This window comes from Miniopterus natalensis, chromosome 3 (assembly GCF_054644295.1).
Source record: "Miniopterus natalensis isolate mMinNat1 chromosome 3, mMinNat1.hap1, whole genome shotgun sequence".
NCBI lineage: Eukaryota > Metazoa > Chordata > Mammalia > Chiroptera > Miniopteridae > Miniopterus > Miniopterus natalensis.
In genome coordinates, this window is record NC_142083.1 from 50,349,839 (window position 1) to 50,372,388 (window position 22,550).

At 36.7% G+C, this 22,550-nt stretch overlaps 1 protein-coding gene across 7 annotated transcripts in view; it reads right to left on the reverse strand.

Moving 5' to 3' along the window:
- MCTP1 (multiple C2 and transmembrane domain containing 1) overlaps positions 1-22,550 on the reverse strand; it is a 418,524-nt gene that overhangs the window by 149,211 nt on the left and 246,763 nt on the right. For all 7 annotated transcript variants that reach the window (XM_087815449.1, XM_087815455.1, XM_087815454.1 and 4 more), the window contains 2 exons: positions 19,412-19,598; positions 14,513-14,606 (listed from right to left, as the gene is read on the reverse strand). In XM_087815449.1, the coding sequence (XP_087671575.1) occupies positions 14,513-14,606; positions 19,412-19,598 (281 nt within the window). The remainder of the gene's footprint in view (positions 1-14,512; positions 14,607-19,411; positions 19,599-22,550) is intronic.

The window sequence follows — 22,550 nt, forward strand, 5'->3', positions numbered from 1 at the left end:
CTGACTTGGTTTTACTTCCCCTCAAGCGATCGCCAATGTGAAATAGATTTGTTCAAAACTGTACCACCTCTTCAAAAGCAAAACACAAGAACTAACTCCGGAGACCAATAGGTATGGGCAGGGGTGGGGGTGTACTTTAAACATCTACAAGCAGTGGATGAAAATCTTTATTTGATTTCGCCCCCCAGGAGTTATATTCAATTGTGTACAAAGTCTCCAATTCTTTTAATTTACCCCATGGAAAGTCTCTTAAATCACCACCTTTTTTGTTACTGTATTTTTATTTGCTGACAAAAAGAGATCTGGAGCCAGTGATTGGCTGAAAGATCCTAAAGAAACAAAATCCATTATGTTTAACACTCCCCATATCTTAAGAAACCAATACATTTATCAAAGCCTATGCCCATGAGGCAGTGCCTGTTCACATTTTCTTAGTTGACCATTCCTAGGGAAAAACAATATTAGTCATTTATCATCACATTACTTAACTCTCTCAGTCGCTCTTTTCTATTGGAATAAAGGTGATAAAGTATTAGAGACCAAAATAACAGTTTGAGCACCCTCTGAAGCCACTTCTCAGTCATTTTGCTATTCTAAATTCCAGTGGCTTAACATTGTTGTCAAAACATTGTCCTATTTGAACTTATAACTTGAAATGGGTAAATAATGTAATTTTTAAGAGAACACTGTATTAGACACTGTGTGGAATGTCATGGTACTTAATTTTTTTAAAGAAGAGTCTTTGCCTAAGACAGACCAAACTCCTATTTAACATGGCTTTAATTTATACCAATTTTCCCCAATCCAAAATCCATTATTCTCAGTGTGCTTGCAGTCTTATTAAAGGCTGAACTGTGGTCAGTGACATGAACAATCCTTGACAATTCTGCCATTTTGTACTTCTCAGAAGCCTGGTTCTCAAATTTAATACCTTGATGTCTTCCCAGAGCCCATAGGTTAAAACCTACATTGTATGGCATGGGATATAGTCTTTCAGCCTCATCTTCAATCTCAAGATCTTTTCAGCCCCTCACTTGAGCTACACCACACCTTTCAAATCCTCAAATACTCCATGTACTTCCAAAAGTGCTGGGCAAGGCACTGAAGTTCAAAGTGAGAGGCCAGTGGTCTGGGGGGAAAGGCCTAAATTTCAGAGGCTGTGCAAACTGGGATTGAACACTCACTCCATGATTCTGGGCCTGTTCCCTTCTGTAGAAAGTAGTGACAGTAATAGCTATTTGCATAGATAATTCAACTAGCAGAATGTCTGGCACACTAGCAGGACATCAATAAATAAGAGCTTTAAGTAATGCCTTTTCAAGCAGAAATATTTAAACCATCAAAATGTGCTTTAAAGTACAAAAATAACAGAAAACAATTCACATCTTAAGTTAAATCTCCTGGTAAAAAGTAAATATTTGTAAAATATTTTACAAAATATAACAAATAAAGGGCAATTATAATATTTATTATAATAATTGCAAACATTTACTGAGTTGTATATTATTATAAGCCCAACATTATATTTTATGTTCATTTGCTTGAAGATTTTATGACTACTCTATGAGAAAGGAACTTTTACTGTCCCAATTTTACACACTAGGAAACTGAGGCTAGCAGATTCTGTAACTCAGCAGGTCATAGGTTGTAAATAGTGGAGCTGTTATTTAAACCCAGATCTATCCGACCTTCAGAGCCCTTGATCTATCCATATGGTCCATGTTCCCATCAATGAAATATATTTAAATGAAAGTCACGAGGCAAGACCTTTCCCGATAACTATGAAGTATCTTAGTAATTATTATCATAGATTCATTCATTCAACAAATACTTATTCCTTATCATGTATCAGGCAGTATTCTATGTGTTGAGGAGATATAAGTGCATAAAACAATTAAAAAATAACAACACTGAATTAATGGAATTTACATTGAGAAAAAAGGCAGATAATGAATAACATTTTAGAGTGCTTTAGAAAGTGGTAAGTACTATGGAGAAAAATAAAAATGGGAAGGGTGATGTGGAGTGCTGGTATGTACATGCAATTTTTAATAAAGGGGCTGCCAAAGAAGGTCTCATAGACAAAGTGATGTGGGCGAAGGAATGAAGGAGGCAGGGAGTGAGCCTTGGGTTACCTGGAGGAACAGGTCATGGAAAGGTCAGAGAGGTGACTGTGTCTGATGTTTCTAGGAATATCCAGGAGGCCAGTGTGACTGGAGGAATGGACTGAGGTGGGGAGAGCGATGGATGCCATAGTCAGAAGTGCACGGAGGTTGGCAGGCCTCTGTAGGATGTGTTTATCACTCTAAGTGGAAGGGGAAGCTTTTGGAAAGAACTGAGCTGACATTCAATGTTATCTGATGACAGCTATTTGGAGAATAGGTAAGAGAGGGCAATCAAAGAGTTAGGGAGAAGTGTCAGGAGGCTATTGCAGTAATCCAGGTGGTAGAAAGTAGTTAGATTCTGGATATATTTTGAAGGTAAAATTAATAGGATTTAGAGATGTCAATATTGAACAACCTATTATGCCTGATGCTATTATTTGGAGATAAAAAACAATTCATTGAGCTTAGCCAGGCCTGCGTTTTTTCCCCAAGGTCAAGATGTATTCAACAAAGTCCATAGACTGGATATCTAAAATCCAACAAAGAGGAAAAGCAGGCAATTTTAAATTAATTTCTATTTATCTTTTCCATATAAAAATTATCTTTTTACAGGTATCTGTAATGAATGCCAAGATCAGGTCATTACACAGTGTGTTATTTTTGACTAATTTAGAAAGTATCCTTCTGCATGATTCAAAGGCAATAAATATTAACAGCAATTTCAACCAAAATAGTAGTAAATGTACAATACTGAGTTCTATAAACTTACAACTAAAAAGCATACACTGTAGTTTTATTTTAAAGAAGTGGCTACACACAATTAATGTTTGCTAAATGATGCTTTAAATGACTGGCTTTTCAGTTCCTAAATTTTGCAGCCCCGATTATGTGCCACTTAAACAAATGAAAACAATCATAGAAATATCAGTGATGGACTTAACCATTCATTATCTCCTTAATTACTCTTTCCTTTCATCCTTTTATCGCTCCAGTTAGCCGTGTGCTGTGCTGCGTCGCTTGCTGATAGTATCTGAGGAGTGAGTTTGACTACAGGATGGAGTGTTGAGGCCTATAAAGTGCATTAGACTCTGCAAAGCTCTAGAGAGCGCGTGCCACGCCCTGTAGCGTTTTCATTCAATGCAGTGTGGCTAGGGGTGCAAAAGAGCCTAAGTGTATGGGAGCAGATTATATAATCTCGCTTCCATCTCACTCATCCCTGTCATAAGACTAAAGCAGCCCTGTGAGTACCAACTGGATCTTCCCTAACGTCCACCATGGTAGCAAAAAAGTGCCTATTCCCGCCCTTTGCAGCACGCAAAGCTGGAGCTTTCGGTTTGGGCGCAGAATAGGAATGGCCGCAAGGCTGGGTGAGGGGGCGGTGGGCTGCCTGCATTGGCGCCATGACCGCTGGAGGAGACTCTTAGCTGTCCTTGGGAACGTGCTAATTTTCCATGTTGACAATTTTCTAGGAAGACATAGGAATACCTTTTGAAGCATTAATTACTTACTGAGTGTCTGCTCCTCTCACCCCAGAATTATAAGTATGACTAAGACATAGCCCAGCTCTCAAGGCATGTACAATTTAGTGGGCATGATCGACATGTAAATACGCAATTATAATGCAGGGCTGTAAGCACTGAGATAAAGGTAAGTGAACAATAAAAAATGGAACAATAAAAACAATAAAAACAAATGTCAGCCATGAGAAGGAAGCACATCATGCTTTAACTCTAGAACAGGAAGGGGAAAAGGAAGGGAAGACTTTTCCCCACTGGAGATGACCCTGGTAATCTGTGGTGATCACATATCTCTATCGCTAGCAATTTTAGAAGTGCAAGACAATTATATAAAAAGAACACTAATAATTTGTGATCAGAGATATTTAGCTTAAATCTATTTGTGTTTCCTTTTAATAGGGTCTCTATAATGCAAAAATCTAGATGTGTGTTGAATATCTACTATAAAATAGATTATAAAATAAAATAAAGTCACTCAAAAGGTATTTAAAATATTATGAGGACTGATGCATTTATACATAATGTAGTTAAATACTAAGGGCTATTTTTTTTCTATAGATTTTTATGGGGGGGGGACTTCGAAGGGAATTAAAATTGGAAAGAGACTTTTTTAACCCTAACGCATAAAACTAAATCTATAAGAGATTTTAAAGCATATCCTTTATTACCTAAATTCTTTTTACAGTGAAAAGCCATTTCTGCAACAATAAAAACAAATGTCAGTAATGTCTCCAATGGGCACCCTTTCTGGCAATCTTCAGTTCAGCACTGAGGATTAAATGAGGTGCATGGATTCGCTAATTCTCTCTCACTGTTTCGCCCTTGATCTTTGAGGTCAGAACACTGACATATTTATAAAGAACTGCGGGAAAGTCTGTACCACCCCTGCTCGCTTGCTACCTGTTTTATGGGCAAGTGAATGACTTCAGTTTGTGCAAACTACTGGTTTGAGCATTAAAGTCACTCAAAAGATACTGAATGATAGTCTTACTCCCAGAATAGAAAGTTAATCCTGATCCATCAGTGGTGGGCTTTGTCCAAGGTCATTTTGCTGCTGACAAGTAGCACAGTCTGCTGGAGGATGTGATGTGTTACAAAAATGTGTATGCGTTGGGTGGGGGAACCCAGTGGCCACCTCTTTGTTGCCATGTCTCTATAAACACAATTCATACCCATGGGGGCCTTTTATTTTGGGCCTATCTTGCACAAATTAAGCTCTCTAGTTTAATTTCTTTAGTTGCCACAGTTTGAAATAGCTATACTTTGATTTAAAAAAAAATTATAATCAAGGTTGCTATCTGTCCTTTCTACAAGCCGGAATTTCAACTATAACATATAACAATGTTATAGTTGAGGAAATTCCATAGGGTCCACCAGAACAAAAAGCAATGTATGTTGGAGACATCTTCCAGTCCTCCCCTTATCACTGGAGTGGGGGCTTTAACTTTAGCTTTTTAAACTGACTAACCTAAACATATTTTAAACATCTGATTGGTAGAATTACATTGACTGATACTCTTCCTAGGTTCCCACTGGATCTGATTCAGAGAGAGAATAACAATAATAGGGTTTCTCTTTTCTCACTAAATCATGAGCAGGTTTTATTGTGGCAGGAAAATTGACCCCCTAGAGTTGTGGCTGTTGGCCCACTAGATCTAATACATCTTTTTCATAATGAAGATTTTGTAATGCCCTCCTCATTATTATGAAATAAAATAAAACTAACCCATATATGATTTCAATATTTAATAGAATGCCTTAATGCTATTATAAGGACAAAATAAAAAGCTGTTTATAGTAAAACTATATGTTGATTTATTTAACAAGTGTTTATTGAGTGTCTATTGTGCCTGGCCATACAAACAAAAAGGGAAAGGTCTCTGGCCCTGGCCAGGTGGCTGGGTTGGAGCCTGGTCCCATGGACCAAAAGGTTACGGTTCAATCCCTGTGGGTTTGGGAGGCAGCCAATCCATCTTTTTCTCTTACATCAATGCTTCTCTCTCTCTCACCTCCTTCTTCTCTCTCTAAAAATCAATTTTGAAAAAAGGAAATGTGTCTGGTTTCTTGGTGTTTACTTACAGTGGCGAGGGAAGAGAAAGAGAATAAATATAAGTAGATTATGCTAAATGTTAGAGAGTCATGCATGTCCATGCAAAACAGAAAAAATAAAATAGGATAAAGGGTTTGAAGAGTTGGGAAAGGGCATAGTTTATAAATTTAACTAGGGTGGTTGGAATAGGCCTCAATTAGAAGGTGAGGTCTGAGCAAAGAACTGAAGGAAGTGAAGGAGTACTCAAGAGGATATCTAGAGAGAAGTGTTCCAGGCAGAGGGAAGAGCCGGTCCAAAGCCTGGCTGCTCAAGGCCCCTGGTAACGGGGCTCGGTGAGCAATGGGAAGAATGGGAGGACATTCCAAAGAAGTTATTTGGGGAACATGAGCATAACATGCCTTGGAGGCAACCCTGAGGTCTTTGGTGTTTACTGTGTAAAATGGCTACTATTTGCAAGGCTTGTGTAAATAATATGTATTTCAGGATGTAATCTAGGCTCAGATAATCATGAAACAGAATTTAAACCTATTTCAATGTTCATATTTAGTCATGTAGGACATGGGACAGTTTTCATTATTGAAGATTGTCTAATGCTTTGTAGGACATTTAGCATCCCCAAAGCCTTGCCATCAAATACCAGTAAGACTCCCAATCATTGTAGTAATTAACTTTCCCCACAAATCTCTAAAATGCCCACGGGGACAATTCTGCCCTCCCACCACTGAAAAGCATTGCTCTACAGCAGCAGTTCTTCATCATTTTGGTCTTTAGGAACTCTTAAAACTTATTGAGGGTCTCAAAAGGCTTTTGTTTACATAGGCTATATCTATCAAAATTTACTATTTTAGAAATTAAAAATGAGAACATGTAAAACTACTAATTATGTATTCAAAAATCACAATAATACATTCATGACATGTTAACATCAGAGTGATCAAATATTATGCAACCTTTGAAAATTCTATTGTATACTCATAAGAGAATGAGGGTGAAAAAAAGCAAATAACATCTTAGTCTTAGTATGAAAATAGTTATGACTTCGTAGAACCTTGAAAGGGTCTTGGGGATCCCCAGAGGTTCCTGGGCTGCACTTTGAGAACCATCACAAAGAGCAATGGAGATAAAGCTTCATGTAAATATGAGTTTATTTCCCATGGAATCTAGAATTAGATGCAAAAAAGTATTTATATTATTGTGTGTAACGAGATGCATTCTTGAGTCCTAGAATTGAATCATATGCTGGGAAGTTTGAAATTTATGACAAGAGAGTAAGAAATACGATGAGACAGATAAGAAATTGGAAAAGTAAGAAAAGGAAGACTATGGGATCTATAAAATTGAGGAGAGGCCATGAAGAAATTATGTCTAAGCTTTAAAGAGTCTAGATAAATTACGATAAAAATGTTTGAATACTTTATTTTCAATTAATATTTAATATAAAAACTACATGCAAGTGATTTGTGACAGGATTAGGAATACAAAAGTTGTCTGGTCTAAAACGAGTATAAAAATATATTACAAGCTCCTCTGTCTTTACAAGCTCTGGTAGATACTTTAGGACCTATAGTAAATATATATTCAATTAGACGCTCCACAGAAAAGCATGAGGTTTCAGATAATCCTCCCTATTAGTAAATTAATTAGCTCAAGAGATATCTTTTGCAGTGGAATAAAATTCTTTAGAGTTAAAAAAATTAAGTAGTATATCAAGTGATTAAATCTTTTTTATATTTCAAGCAATAAAACCGAAAATTGTCATCAGTCAAGCCTTTGTCTTTAGAATGATCTCTTTGTCTTTTTATTTCTCTTCTACATAATATCTACTCATTCAGGAGTCTGTTATTCATCTTGGCAAGATCTCAGATTCTGAGGGCTGGGAGAGCAGCCTTAAGGGCCAAGTTCAAAAGCTCATCCAGGGTTTGAATCTCTCTGCAACCATGAGGTCATACAGGTTCTGCTTCAACAGTGATGAGGAAATCAACGCCTCCACAGGAATATTTTGATGTATTTTTTTGGCAATTATAATTTTTGAGAAATGCTTCTTTACATTGTGCAAAACTATGCCTCTGTAGCTCTTGTTTATTCTATGATTTTCTCACTGTGGTGACTTTTAAGTTTAAATAAATTAGTTGGCATAAAGTAGAGGCACAGCATCTGTCACTTAGCATCTGATTAATGTTCATTACCTGCTCTCCTGTACTAGATAGTGTGGATGCCTTGCTGAGCATCTATTCTAACTACCTTCTAGCATCTCTTTCAGAACTAGAAAGGCCAAAGTGACATTTCTAACTTTCTTGCAGCTGGGGTTTCAGATGTAATTTAGGTTGTACCAATCAGATATACTAAGACTGGACATTAGAACTCAGTTAACTGAGCATGTGGAGTCTATTTTGCTGCTGCAGACTGCAAGCAGGAATAATGTAAAGAGTTGTCACAGTGTCTTCCCAGCATGCTAATGTAGACAAGCTACTTAACCTCTCCACACCTCAGTTTTCTAATTGGTAAAATGGAGATAACAACAGTATTTAATTGAGTTTTGAGATTAATTGTGATAAACCGTTTACCAAGTTTGGGGTAGTAATAAGTCTGACATGTGATAAGCGTTCAATAAATATTATTTATTATTATTATTATTAGTCATTTTCCTTGAACTATTCTCAATAGACTTGACTTTAAACACCAGATATCCCAATCGAGCTTTTATTCTGGTTAGCTTGTCAATATCCTTCTTTAAAGAAGAGCTTCCTAAACTGAATTCATACCACAGTGCATCTGATGAGTCCAGATGTATCATTCTCAACATTTTCTTTTTATTCAGTGTAACAAAATTGATGCATGTATAATTCATTCTCATGGAGTTTAAACTCAATTCAAACCCTAAAATGTTTTCTATATTTCCTACTGTTAAAATAATACATCACTGTTTCGTACCCAGTTAAGACTTTGATTTGCATTTTTAAATTTATTCTTTTATTTAAGTATAGTTAGTATACAATTTTATATTGGTTATATTAGTTTAAGGTATACAATATAGTAATTCAACATTTTTATACCTTACGATGTGATCACCCAACTAATTCTAATAATTATCTATCACTATGTAAACTTATAGCAATATTATTGACTATATTCATTTGTACTTTCTAATGCTCATTTTGTTGAGCTAAGCCTATTTATTTCAGTCTGAACTTAGCCTCTTATACACTTTTATATATATAGACATACTATATATATAATATACGTATATAGATTGGTTTCATATCAAATGAATTAACTCTCTCTCCTAGCAAGTTTGATAAAGAAGCAGTCAATTATCTCCTCAAAGTCATTAGTAAATAGGTTAAACAGGTTAAACCAAGGACAGATTCCCTGTATTCCTCTGCTTGGCATCGCCATTGATATCAACCCTTTAATATAATCACTCTTTGGGCTTGACTGTTTAGTCATTTACGCATCTAACTATGTTCTCATATAACCCAAATGTTAGTGTAGTAAGATTTTTTTTTCAGATGCTTTGTCTGCAGCATTTTCCAAATCCAACTCTAGGAGATGCATCGTTTATTTACACTATATCATAATGTAACAAAATATAAATCATAGTTTAATTTTAAACAAAGGTTATCGACTCTGAAAACATTTCTTCAAGCACTGAGTGAAATCCTGGAGCCAGCACTCTAAACCAAATCAGCAATTCACTATTTCTTTACTCAAAGGATCATTTTGTAATCTTAGTTCCACAGACATCAATTAATTATTTTATAGTATTTCTCCTCCCCTCATTTCCCATTGATAGTGAAACCACCACTTTCTCAGCCCATAGTCCTTCACCTCTAGAGCATATCAAACCCAATTATCAATCTCTTTTGTCATCCTACCTATTCTTCCAGAGCAGTATCTTCCAACCATGTGACCTGCATATGAATCACACATGATTTCTGCAATTCCCTGTAAAACACTAGTACATACTCAGGCCTCACCAGTCTTTGTGTTAAATTATCATTCTAATTCCTCTTTTCACAAATATTTGATATCAAATATTTGGTTTTAGGACACTTCTGCATTTCTAGAATTAGATTATGATTTTCAAAAATGCAATTACAAAGTTAAAGCAACTTTTATATCTATGCAGTGACATAAAAGAATGAAAATCAATAATTTGCTTCTTTGGTTAGTCTTGTTCTTAGGAAAGAGATCTATGTAGTATTTAGATATTTAACATGTATGTGTGTGATGTTGTCTTCTAAATTAGGTATATTTAAGAATGTCAGGTGTTGGATATATATATCTTTATTGATTTCAGAGAGAAGAAGGGAGAGGGAGAGAGAGAGAAAGAGAGAGAGAGAGAGAGAAACATCAATGATAAGAGAGCCATCATTGATCAGCTGCCTCCTGCACACCCCCAACTGGGGATCAAGCCCTCAACCTGGGCATGTGCCCTGACTGAGAATTGAACCACGATCTTCTGGATCCTAGGCCAACGCTCAACCACTGAGCCACATCCAGCCGGGCAACTATTGGATATTTTTGATGCACTATAAATTGGATGAAATTTCTTCTCAAAGAATACTACCTACTTAAAAGTCTTCTCTACAAGCTTAATTATTAGAAAGCAAACAGGGAGAACATTAAATTATATAATGGAAATAAAGCTTACTTTGCTGGGGCAATTTTCAATACGTTTTGTGTAAGATGTAGGATTTTGTTTCAAGCAATATAATTTTAAGATAGTAAAAGTTCAAAAATTAAGAATGACATCCACACATAACCCCTTTTATTTGATAAATAATTTTACCCTTGATAATTTACAAATATGAAGGACTTCCACTATATTTTATGTATTACAATACTTTTAATGGAACTATGTAGAGTTTAAAGGATATATATTTTCTCTTTTTCCAAAACATATTTTTAATAATATTATAAAATCTAAGGCTGCACTTACCAGATATAATCAATGTTATTGAATGTGATAATGGCAATTTAAGTAAGTGGCAATTCTTAATTTAAAAATTCCCACTGCTACAATTCTATAAAAGAAGCAACATGACCACTTCTTCCAGACCTACTGTATTCTGAGGGCCACTCAAGCAACAATTGCATATGTCTTACGCAATTTGCTTGAGCAACCCACAAAAAATTAATTTTTTAAAGGACAATATTATGTATATGTTATGTACATGTGCTTGGCATTTCTCCAACTGTATATAAAACTTTCAAAGAACAGGCTTGCCTTTTTCTGTGCAGCTACCTTTTCACTTTCTTTCTCTGAATACACCCATAATATTCAGGGAAAATACCAAGAACAATAAATCCAAATCTCTGTATAAAATACACCTTCATGACATACTCAAGCTGGAAATCACAGGAACCAATAAAAATGCAGGCAGCCTACTGATAATGAGGTCAGAAATACAAATAAATTTACTTTTAATGAAGACTGGAGGCACAGTAATCAAAGTGTTAAAATTCATTTCATGCATATCTCATTTGCTTCTTAGCTGATATTTACCACGCAATTCTGTGAGAAAGTAGAGGCCTAAGATGCTCCAGATAAATGGCTCAATTAATTGTACAGAGGTAGACCTCTTTGAGCTGAGCCAGAGCTGTGAGCTCTTTATTAAAAGCACTATTCTGTAGCCCATAACCTTGTTCCTTGACTCCTCTCTGGTTTCCAATTTAAACAAGTCCCCATGCGGCCTGCTCTAAAGGGCTTTGTCTCCCTGTCATTGTTAAGAGAGCTGAGGCATCCTGGAAGTGTGAAATCAGACCTCATGAGTTGAACGGTTCCCCAGGGAACGCTGGACTGCGCAGAAGGTCAAAGTCATGGGCCGGACCATCTAAAAGTGTCTGATCGCCCGTCTGTGACACAGCAAGTTGGGGAGGGGGGAGGGCTAGACTGAGAGGACTGAAATTGAACACATCTTAATTAAAGCCCACAGACAGCAAAACAAAATGTTTTCCAGGCAGCCTGTCAAATGGGGCTTAAATTTAGCTCTGCTAATGAATCTGAGCTGCTAACTGTTATTTCTTAAGATAATAAGACTCTCACCGAAGCTGAAAAAAAACAAAAAACTGTAGCATGCCTTTTTCTGCTGTTTTGCTACTTAAATATTTTCCAACAATGAAGGCGGTTTTCTTAAAGAAAAAAACATGAGAGAAGTCTATGCAAATAAAGGGGTAGTAAACATCTCTCTTAATAACTAGTAGGTTTCCAAACTATGGGCTGGTAAGTCCAATACAAGTCTATATTCAGAGACTTGCTTTATAAAAAGATATGCTCATTTAAACAGGACCATTTCAGTGACAGATTATGTTAATTGTAAAGTTCTCTCTCTTCCTTTTTCTCTCCCTCCCCCTCTATTGTTTTCTGAAGGAAATGGAGCATTAATTCAAGATATCAATTCACCTGGAGTGCAGAAGCTTTATATTAGTGTACCTTTTAGCACAGTGAAAAGGTAGGGCATCTTTTGAAAGGGTTTCACAGTGCTCCCATATCACAGTTTCTGAAACTGAGTGGCTGGTATCCCTGGGGAAGCGGTGACCTCTTCCTCGGGAGCTCAAAAAAACAATCCAGGGGAAAGTGAAGGGGAGGGGCTGAGGAAAAGAATTATTTTCTCTTACTTCTCTTAGAACTTGAAAGAACCCATAAGCCAGGTCTAAATACTCTGCAAAGAAAGCCTCCCTCAATATAGAAGACTTCAAATGTTCTATTGAAGGCAGAAATTAGGACCCTTCCAAGAAAAAGAATAAGAATCTAGAAAAGGCAAATTCCAACATGAACTGTTTCCTACCACCAATGAACAAATGAATGAATGAATGAATGAATGAATGAATGAATGAATGAATGAATGAATGAACAAACCCTCCCAACCCCCGCACCCCATGGGCCTTTCTCTTCTCACAATCTACTTTCAAGGAGCACTTGATTTAGCGGTAGAGAGAATCTTCCCCGGTGAACACAGGGCCAGACAGTCCCTAGGTTTTGCTTTGATGGCATAGAGAGACATTGACCTTTTCACTGGTTAGCTGAAAGGTAAGTAAGTTGTACTGCACAGTATTTTTCAGTTAATCAAACTTTTTCCCTCCCGAAGAATTTAGCTGACCAACTTTGAAAACCAGAGTGCCACTTTCTCAGGCTGTGAAAGGCGGCCCACAATTTGACTGAAATTTCAATCCACTCTTGTGCCTTCTCAATGCATGTGTATGTGTGGGAGTTGTAAATTGAGGCCTTAACCACCAGAGTTAATCTCTTTTTAAAATCTGTATTAACCTTAATGATTTGAAGTGCACTGTCCAACACTGGGCTATTGAGACTGAAGAGAAAACTACCCTCAACTATCAACAGTTTATTAGGGGCTTAACTGAAGTGATCTACTGTAGTAGCGTTCAGCTGAACAAGGCTATAGGCTTTTTGTGGAAAAGGGAAGAATTGAGGGTTTCATTAAAAAGTAATTTGTGCTTTATACTCACTCATTCAAAGAGTCTCAATTGCTCTTTATTCACACAGAGTTAATACAGTATCACAATGTTTCTCAATGAATGTGTTGTAACAAAAGAAAAATTTTACATTTTGAAAGGAAAAAATTCTTTGTAAGTGCAGTAAGATTGATGGCTACTTAAAAGATTATAGAATCTCTTTTTCCTGTGCTCATGTTAAATGATGAAATACTATAATTTAAAATTATTTGCTTAAATTATGGAAGTTTAACTTTATGTTCGGACCATTAAAAATATTTTTTAAATAGATCAAAGTTGGTCAAATATAAGTGTGTCTTGTTGGACTTGTCTACAAACAAATGTTCCAAGGCCAACTGAGCATCCTATAGAAATACCTTCATTTATGTCAGGTCAGAAAATACTCTTCACTTAGTACAGAGAGTTATCAGTGATTTAAAATCTCCCATCTCCATCCGAAATGCTCCTAAATGGATGCTAATTTGAGGATTTGAAGACAGCACCATTGACTCAATTCTCTTTTTTAAAAACTTTGCTGAATATCTCGTAGAGCCTGACTATGATTATCCACTGAGATATACAATACATTTTTTAAGTATTTCTTTGAACAAGTAAGAAACGAAGCATACGAAAAGCTGATTTGTGCCCCAAATTTAATGATAAAGACCAGGAAGAATCAGTGTGTGTGTGTGTGTGTGTGTGTTTGTGTGTGTGTGTGTGTGTGTATCCTTTCTAGAAGTAAGGATTATTTTAAAAATTGGTAGTGTATTCAGATGTTTCTGACTTAAATACATGCTCCTTGGTTTCTGCCACCATCACAAATGTCACAAAGACCACAAAAGGTCCAAGAGTGAGCAAGGTCAAAGACTGAATTATCCTCTTGCCCCTGAATAGTTCAACATCTTTCTTGTTCAATTCAGAGCACATTAGATTATAAGGTCGGTGTAGAATGAGGAATCATTAGATTTATATTCCTAAAACTGGAGGGAAAAAATGAAGAATCTGTTTAGTATTCCCCAAATTAATGTTTATTTTATCAGATCAAAATTATGTCTCATTGAATCCCTTGGAAGAAGGCTATTGTTATTCACATTAATTTACATATTTGGAAATTACAACCATTGGAAAGAAATATATCTGTTTTTCTCAGCTTTGAAAGAACATGTACTTTAACTTCCATTGTGGCATATAGGCCAATTGGGTTAACATAGTTTGCATATTCATTAAGTTTTGAAAATAATGAAGAGTTCAATCATTAAATGGTAAAAACCTTGCACTTGCATGCTGGTTGATATCTATCTAAATCTATATCATACACACACACACACAATAGGATAATTGCATCCTTTCTTTCTTTCTCTGTTTCTTTCTTTTTTAATTCTTACCTGTCACGTCAGCAGCCATTAATCCTTCTGCTCTGATTACTTTCACCTGGAGAAATCCTACATCTTTCAGGTTGTGGAATATCCGCAATGGGCTCTGAAAGACCCAACATCAGTATTAGAAAAGAAAGGTCCTTAAGGGTCTCAAAGAGTGTTCTGAGAAAACACTAAGTTTTATGGTTAATTTCAGGATGCTGCCTAAGTGATTCAAAGGATATTTGTGTTTCTTCTATACAGATTACCCTCTACCATCATGAACGTGTACACACACACACACACACACACACACACCTTTTTGCTAAGTAGATCTTTATGAAAGAATAAGAAAACCCAGGACATTTCCCCCCCATAAACAATTATCAGTAGATGGTAAGCAATAAATTATAAAATAGGATTTATCTATTTTTTTCCCCTTCAATGTCCTTTACCAAAGCACTCCAAGAAAGCTTTCTTCTATGGGGTGTGATGGTTTGGAGACTCATGCTTTTTAATACTGAATCTTAAGTTGTTGGTAATATAATACTTCAGACTTTGGGAGTACGAAAGTCAACATTAAATTAATTAATTATTTTTTCTACTATTTTCTTCTTAATGAGCATTGGAAATTGTATGTGCTAGATGCAGGTTAAATTACTGAAAGATTATTTTCTATATTTATTTTAAAAGACAGGTATTCTATAAACGTTTTAGGTAGAAGACATATAAACTTCAAATATAAATCAATTTGAACAATAAAGATAAATAAATAAATAAATAAATAAATAAATAAATAAATAAATAAATAAATAAAATTGGCCCTGGCTAGTGTGGCTCAGTTGGAGCATCATCCTATGCACGGAAGGGTCACAGGCAACCAATTAATGTTCCTCTTTCCCTCCCTCTCTCTCTTTCTCCCTTCCTCTCTTTCTAAAATCAATTAGAAAAATATATTTATAAAAATAAATAAAATTCACTAAAACTAACTCAAAAGTGATGAGTAATTTTTCTTAAATTTGTAATTTTATTTACCATTGTAGCAAGTATAGAAGTAGTAAAGAAATTGTGATGGAAGAATCAGACCCAAAATATAAAACCAATTATTTCATAAATTAATAATGGTAGTGTAGTACTGGAAGGAATTAAAAGAGGGATACCAATACCAATTCAAAACTCTAATTACTGGACATAAATACTTAGAGAGTAAAATAAACGTATAGAACTTTATATGCATTTGTTCATTTACAAATCACAGCATTTTTCTTATGCCAAGATCAGCATTTTTACTCAGTAAATCAAAGGTATTTCTTTATCATAATCTTTAAAATGCTTTATGACCACAGAACATAGCATACTTTTGCATAATAAAGTTGGCTATTCAAATGCTACTGAAGAACATTTGCATCCCTTATTAAGCTGTGAGAATACTGGAGAGCAAATCTTACTGCGATATTAACTTTATCAGTCCCGAATGACTAGTCATTGTTTACAATGAAGCTATGACCTTGGTACACTGAGGCTAGGAAATGCAGATATACGTGTAATCTCTTAACCTAACTTTAAAAAAAAGTGTTTAGCCCAAGGATTAGCTCTTAATCTTTTATTGTTTTAAACAGTTGTTTATCTCCCCAAACTGTTTAAGCTAGGCAGATGACAGGGTTCAATAAGAAGGTGCTTCTCTCTCCATTTAGACTCCTATAAACTAAGGGTTTAACAGTGGGAACTTCAGACAGCGGCATTAGAATTCAGAGGTCCGTAGGCTCGCTGTCTTCCTAACGCAGTAATGACCGGGCTCGGGAGGCTTCTTATCGCTCCATCCCGCTAACCTCGCCGCACAGACACGCGGCTGCCGGTGCTTCCGCTCCGAGCTCCGCTTCCCATTTGGAGGGGGAATTATTGTTTGAAGGTTTCATTCCCTTCAATCAGCTGACGCTCAGTAATTTATTGCGGACTTCAATTGTTTAGACTAGTGACATATCGCTTATGATAAGAATCCCAAAAAAGCAAAAGACTGAAATAGATCAGTTAAAAAATAAAACTTTAAGTAATGCTTCATCAAGAGGTATTCCTGCCTTGTTATTTATGGTTATTTTAGAAGGCTTCAAAACCTGGATGGCTTCTGAAGCCAGAAATTTCCATAGCAGAGGAATGTATGATTTGCTGTGAATCCTTTCAGCCCTCAATAGATGGGAAAAGATTGAAATGCTCTGGAGAGGAGTCCTCTTTATTTTTTTAATGAAAGGCTGTATAATATATTTTCTCTATGGCTGCAGCAGCTGTCAGGGAGAGCATCTCAGTTCAGCTCTATTACGGGAGAGGCAATACCCCATCCTATGGCATCGAGATGCTCTGAGGGGCCAGGGCTGATTGACAGCTTGTCACCGTGACGTCTTATTCCATCTCTGTTATGGAGAAAATTAATGTCACACCACCAGCCTTATGACTCGCTGTCATCTTAGAACCGCTCACCTTTTATCAATGCTCTAAATAACATTTCAAGCCCATCGTCTCACGGTGGACAATCCGGTCAAGGGACATTAAATCAGATGACTGTGAAATGTCATAATAAAAATGGAATGCTAACAACTTCTTCTCTAAACTAGCTCCTCTGGTTTTTAAACTGTGACAAGGGGGAGCAAGGGTTCAGCATACCCGTCCTGAAAAGGTCATACAATCGCTCTTGGTCTACTACCCATTACTGCCCGCCCCCTATTGACCTTCCCTGCTTTCCTCCCCCCCAAAAGAAAAAGAAGAAAAAAAGAAAAATGGAATTAGCCATCTTTTCAGAATGTGGTGATCAAATAATGGCTCACACAGTAATGTCTGTTTAATTTGTGGGGCTTCAATGCTCCGCAATGAGCCGCTGAATGGCAGCAATGGGAAGCCTCTGCAGGCTCTTTCATACGAGACACTGGGCAATTCATTTACTTTCCTCACCACAACCAAATTCTGAAGTCTAATCTAAACTTTAAAAAATAGACTTGTTCTCACAGGAAAACATATAAATAATTTTCTAAATAACCTCCTTTATATTTTCTCTAAACAGGTGATACTTCAGACATGATACAGCATTCATTCATTGTGCAATCTATATAATGAAAAGGAAACACTGAAGCCCTAAAATATACCTCATGGTCCTTGTATTGCTATGACTAATTATAACATGTGCTATGGCATACAGTGGCTTTTTGGCAAGTATGTCTGTACAGGGAGACACAGGCCTATGCTTGAAATTCAGGGCTAAAAAAAAAGCATATTTAAATGTGGTTCACTTTTTAATATAATGAGCAGAATATAATCTGAGAATTAGCTGGAACATCCACATAATATTTTACATTTTACTGAAATAATAACTAATATTTGAAAGAAGGTGTGAACAAATATTCAAATTTTGTTTGGAAATGGCTGATATAAGGAAGCCCATTCCAGCAAAAAGAAAAAAAAAAAAAGAATCAATAATAGTTGGATTATTTCTAATTACCTAGCCTGCAGTATCATTCTAATATATAAGATAGTATCATATATTAATCCATGAAATACAGTATTATAGTACCTAGAATAATTTTTATATTAATACATATACTCATTAATTCCTTTAAATTGTTTTAATTCATGAGGATCACTTCTGATAACAGGAAACTATGTTTTGGTAGGTACCAAAATGTGAAATAATTTTCATAATTGCAATTATGTATTAGAAGGTGCCACACAATACCTTAGGCTCTTAGGTAGTTTAAAAATATATACTATTTAGCCTGGCTAAGTCACCTCCATTAAACTGTTTATGATAAGACCATTGGTGGAGGAGTTGTACAAGCATTAGCAGACAGCTGATTCAGTGGAGATAGCCAGAATAAATTTGCTGAGGCGCACATCCTGCTAATCTGTTTGAAGAATATTGTAGAGCATTAGTACCAGCACTTCATGTTATCTGCACGGCCTGATAAGGTACATCTTTATTAAATTCAGTTATTGAAAGGATGTCAGTCAGCAAATAGGCATATTTTAAAATCTTTAAAAAAAAAAATTAAGTGGTCCTTTGTTAGTCGGAGCTTGGTTTCATAGCCGAGTGTCTAGAGGAGCCTTCTAAACACCTGGCAGCATCGTACAATACAAGCTTTGTCATTTTAGGTGGAAAAGCTTTTTTCCCAGTTTCATGGGTACTGAAGTATTAACTTTTTCTAGCCTCCACTGAGAGAGAATGGTGGAGTAAGAGCTCCCCTCTCTGTTGATTCAAGAAAACTACATGGTGGGAAATGTATAGAGTGAGGATGCTGGGAAACAGGTAGATTTGTTAGTGAATGTTTTGATCTGGTAAAAAGAGAGAAGGGTACTTTCCTAGTGACTCACGATTTCACCCTCTCTCTCTACATTTGGTCAAAAGGTAAGGAGATTTCCGTCTGATTGTATTTCATATTCAATGAAAAAAATTAAAGGAATAAAGTGAGGCTTTTCTAAACAGTTGAAAATAAAAATGATTTCTGTGAATACCCTCTAGTTACCAAGCTACTAATTAACGTAAGTGCCATCGACTCCATTTCAAACTTGGAAAGAAAAAGAAATATGAGTTGCAATTACAATGAGTCAATGAATTAAATTTAAAGTAATATTGTGTAAACTTGATTTTCTTTTATGGGAAATTTCCATGTGTGATAACTGTGCTGCCTGATAAAACACTGAGGAGAATCTCAGAATCTAGAATTTGCTCTTGAAGAGGCTCTAGAAAAGAGCTGGTGTCTAGACACCGGTGGGGAATGCAAGTGCGTCTGCAAAGATACACGTGGCATTTGCATTTGCCCAGTTTTCTGCTTCTGCTGACTGACCTGTCAGACAGCTTTTCAGATGTACTTCTGTCACTCCAGGTAAATTATTTACAACCTCATCTAGTCACACATGACCCCAAGGGGGGATGGTTTACATACGTACATATCTCTTTAATATTTCTTCCCGTTCTTTCTGGTCCTCCAGGGAGTTGACGGAGAGGTCAGAGATACTGACGGTGGCTGAAGCTGTCAGGGTGACCAGCAGCACCAGGTGTCCCTCACCCTCTTCCAGCTGCAATTCCAACTTGTGCGTCTGTTCCCTACTGAGGACGGACAGGTCAACCTGGCACCTAGAAACAAATGTTTTGAATTAGCAAGTGGCTTTTTCCCCCCACATCAAACACTGGAAGTGCAGGCTGTTCAGAGCGATGTGAAAAGTAAATCAATAGAAATACTATTTGGACCACTGGAAGATTCGTCTTTCAAGTCAGCTGACTGTCTTCACAAAATTCAGCCCCTAATTATGTGTCTAATTGTTAATTTCCTGTAAGATACAAAAAACCATGCTTATCTAATTCAATGACTGCCCACTGTCACCAAATTCATAAATTGGCAGGGACTTCCAGTCCCTGGATGGCCTAGGTCAGTAGGGCCTTGCTTACAAAAAGACTACCGTGAGTCTGAATTTTTGTGTCACCTTTCAACCAAGGAGTGATTTCCCCCCTCATTCATAAAAATAATATATAAAGCAGTGATTAAAATATGCACTTTAATGATGCCACAAGTTTTATATTTTTAAAACCATGCCAATTGTTTCATAGAACATTCATAAATTTAAATAAAGAACAAACAAATCCTCTGCAGACTCATCAAGTGTCCCGGGAGGTTTTGTAATGTGACAGCCCCTAGACGACAAGCCACTCTCTCAGGGCTGAACATCTTGCAAGCTTTTTTTATAAAAATATCAATTGATTTGGAAGAGAAAGATACTGTGGTGACTATAAGCCAATAAACCTGGAGAAAGAAGGCAGCTATGAATAACAGGCGTTTAAAACAGGAAAGAGTCAATTACAGGAATAAATGTGGTAACATACGAACAGGGTGGTCAGCTATCAGGGACAAAGTAACCTTTGGCTCCTCCTTACTCTTCACCCTATTTATTGTTTATTATTTTGCTTTTAAATTAAACTCCCATGAAGAGGGCCTCAAAGCTAACAGTCATACTCATCTCTTTAAGCATGAGTGATTTTAGGAATTGAACCAAGTTTGACATTTACTTTTTATTGTTGCCTATCAAAAATGACAGCAGAGGTGGTTGGGACTAGAAACAATTGGGAGGAAGAGGAATATAGATGCAAGACATGAAAAAAAGAAAAAAGAAACGTTCTGGTCAGTGACAGAAAAATATGTGTGCACTAAATACTAACTATTGAGAAAGAAGGAAATTAGAGTCTATGGCAAGTCTGAAAAATATCTTCTTAAAACTAGAATGTATATCAAATAACCTTGTTTCTATGAACGCAACATCCATTTCAACATACTCTCATGCTGTCTCCTTAAACGCTAAAGGGTGAAAGGACATATCAAATGCCTTACCTGATATTCTGATTTTTAAAATTTTTCATTATTGATTTGAGAGAGAGAAAGGAAGAGGGAGAGAGAGAAGAGAGAGAGCAAAAGTGAGAGAGCGAGGGAGAGAGATTCCGTTGTTTCACTTGTCCATGCACTCATTGGCTGCTTCCTATATGTGCCCTGGTCCAGGATAGAACCCTGAACCATGGTGTATCAGAACAATGCTTTAATCAAGTGAGCTGCCTGGCCAGGGCTCTAATATTCTTATTTTAATGGAAATTAAGTTCTGGTCAATAGCATCTGGAACAAATTGAGTAAAGTAAATGCAATGATGAAAAACAACCAATCACATGTATTTTTTAATAAAAAGAAAAACATCAATATCATTTTCTACGGATCTTTCCAGCATCTGGCCCAGTGCCTAGCCTGTAGTTTGTTAAATGTGAATGAATCTCTGGGCTAGATTAGGAGTATGATACTAGAGAATTGAACAGAGATTACAATTCAGATCGTACTTTTGGTTGGATAAAGTTGGGACCAAGAAGGGTCTCGCCCTCACTTCGATCATGTATTTCCCAGTCCAGTCCTTGCCTTATTCTTTGGGTGCCACCGCATCACTCTTAAAACACAAAACACATTGAAGCTTTCAGGAGGATTTCCTTCTATGCCTATTACCATGCCTCACTGGTCATAGAGATGCTGGGCTACTCCTCATTTATATTAGTTTTTGCATTTAATGCTTTAGAGATGGGGAAGATGTTCTAAAGATAATCTGGTCCAGGCATGCCAACTGGCAACTTTCAGATCAAATCTGGTCCACAGATTTGTTGATTTTTCTTGTAGTGTTAAAGTTTTGAAGTTAAATAATTTTAAAGACAGGGCAAAAGTCCTCTGACTTAGTTACTGTCCCCAATACTGTCTATTATTTATAGCTGGCCCACTTCACTTTTAATTCTGTACCTGGTTCCAATAGGCATAAGGATTTGAGAGTTTTAATGACTTCAAGGTTCTTTTGGCTAGTTGAGGTTATGCATATCTCCTAGTCATCTAAAACCTCTGCTCAGGAGTAATCCTCAGATGCCATCTTAAATGAAATTCTCCATACTGTCTGTCCACTTGTGGCCAAGTAGGTGCACCTGCTGAGCAACCGGTTGTGTATCTGAAACACAGGAAACAGTGGCCAGCCCAGTAACGTATCACCTTGCATTGCTTCCTAGCCTTCCCTGCCTCACGTTCTTTCTCTCTCACTCCTAGTGCCTAGGATTGTACCTCCCAATAAAGTATCAGCACTTAATCATTGCTTCAAGCTCCGTTTCCTAGGAAAAATGGGCTAAGGCAAAAGCCATTGATACAATCCCCTTAGTTACAGATGTGAAACCAAAATCCTGACCATGTACCTTCCCAGGCTTCCCACCACCTATGAAAAATCTTTAGCAAGGTAACAGTGCCCTCCACACCCTACCATCAGCTTGTGTGCCACTTGCTGACTCACTGCTTAAACCATTCCAGACAGCTTATCATTCTTTCACCATCCATGCTAGGACTCAACTGTTTAGTGTGTGTGTGTATGTGTGTGTGTGTGTGTGTTTGGACAAGGCAACTGCTCTGCCTATCTTTGCGTCACTATTTTTTACCAATTCTCATTGAAATAACTTGCAGTTGTCTTTCTCTGTCAATATCCTAAGACACCTTGAGAGTAGGCATCTAGTACAGCACCTGGAACATAGTTG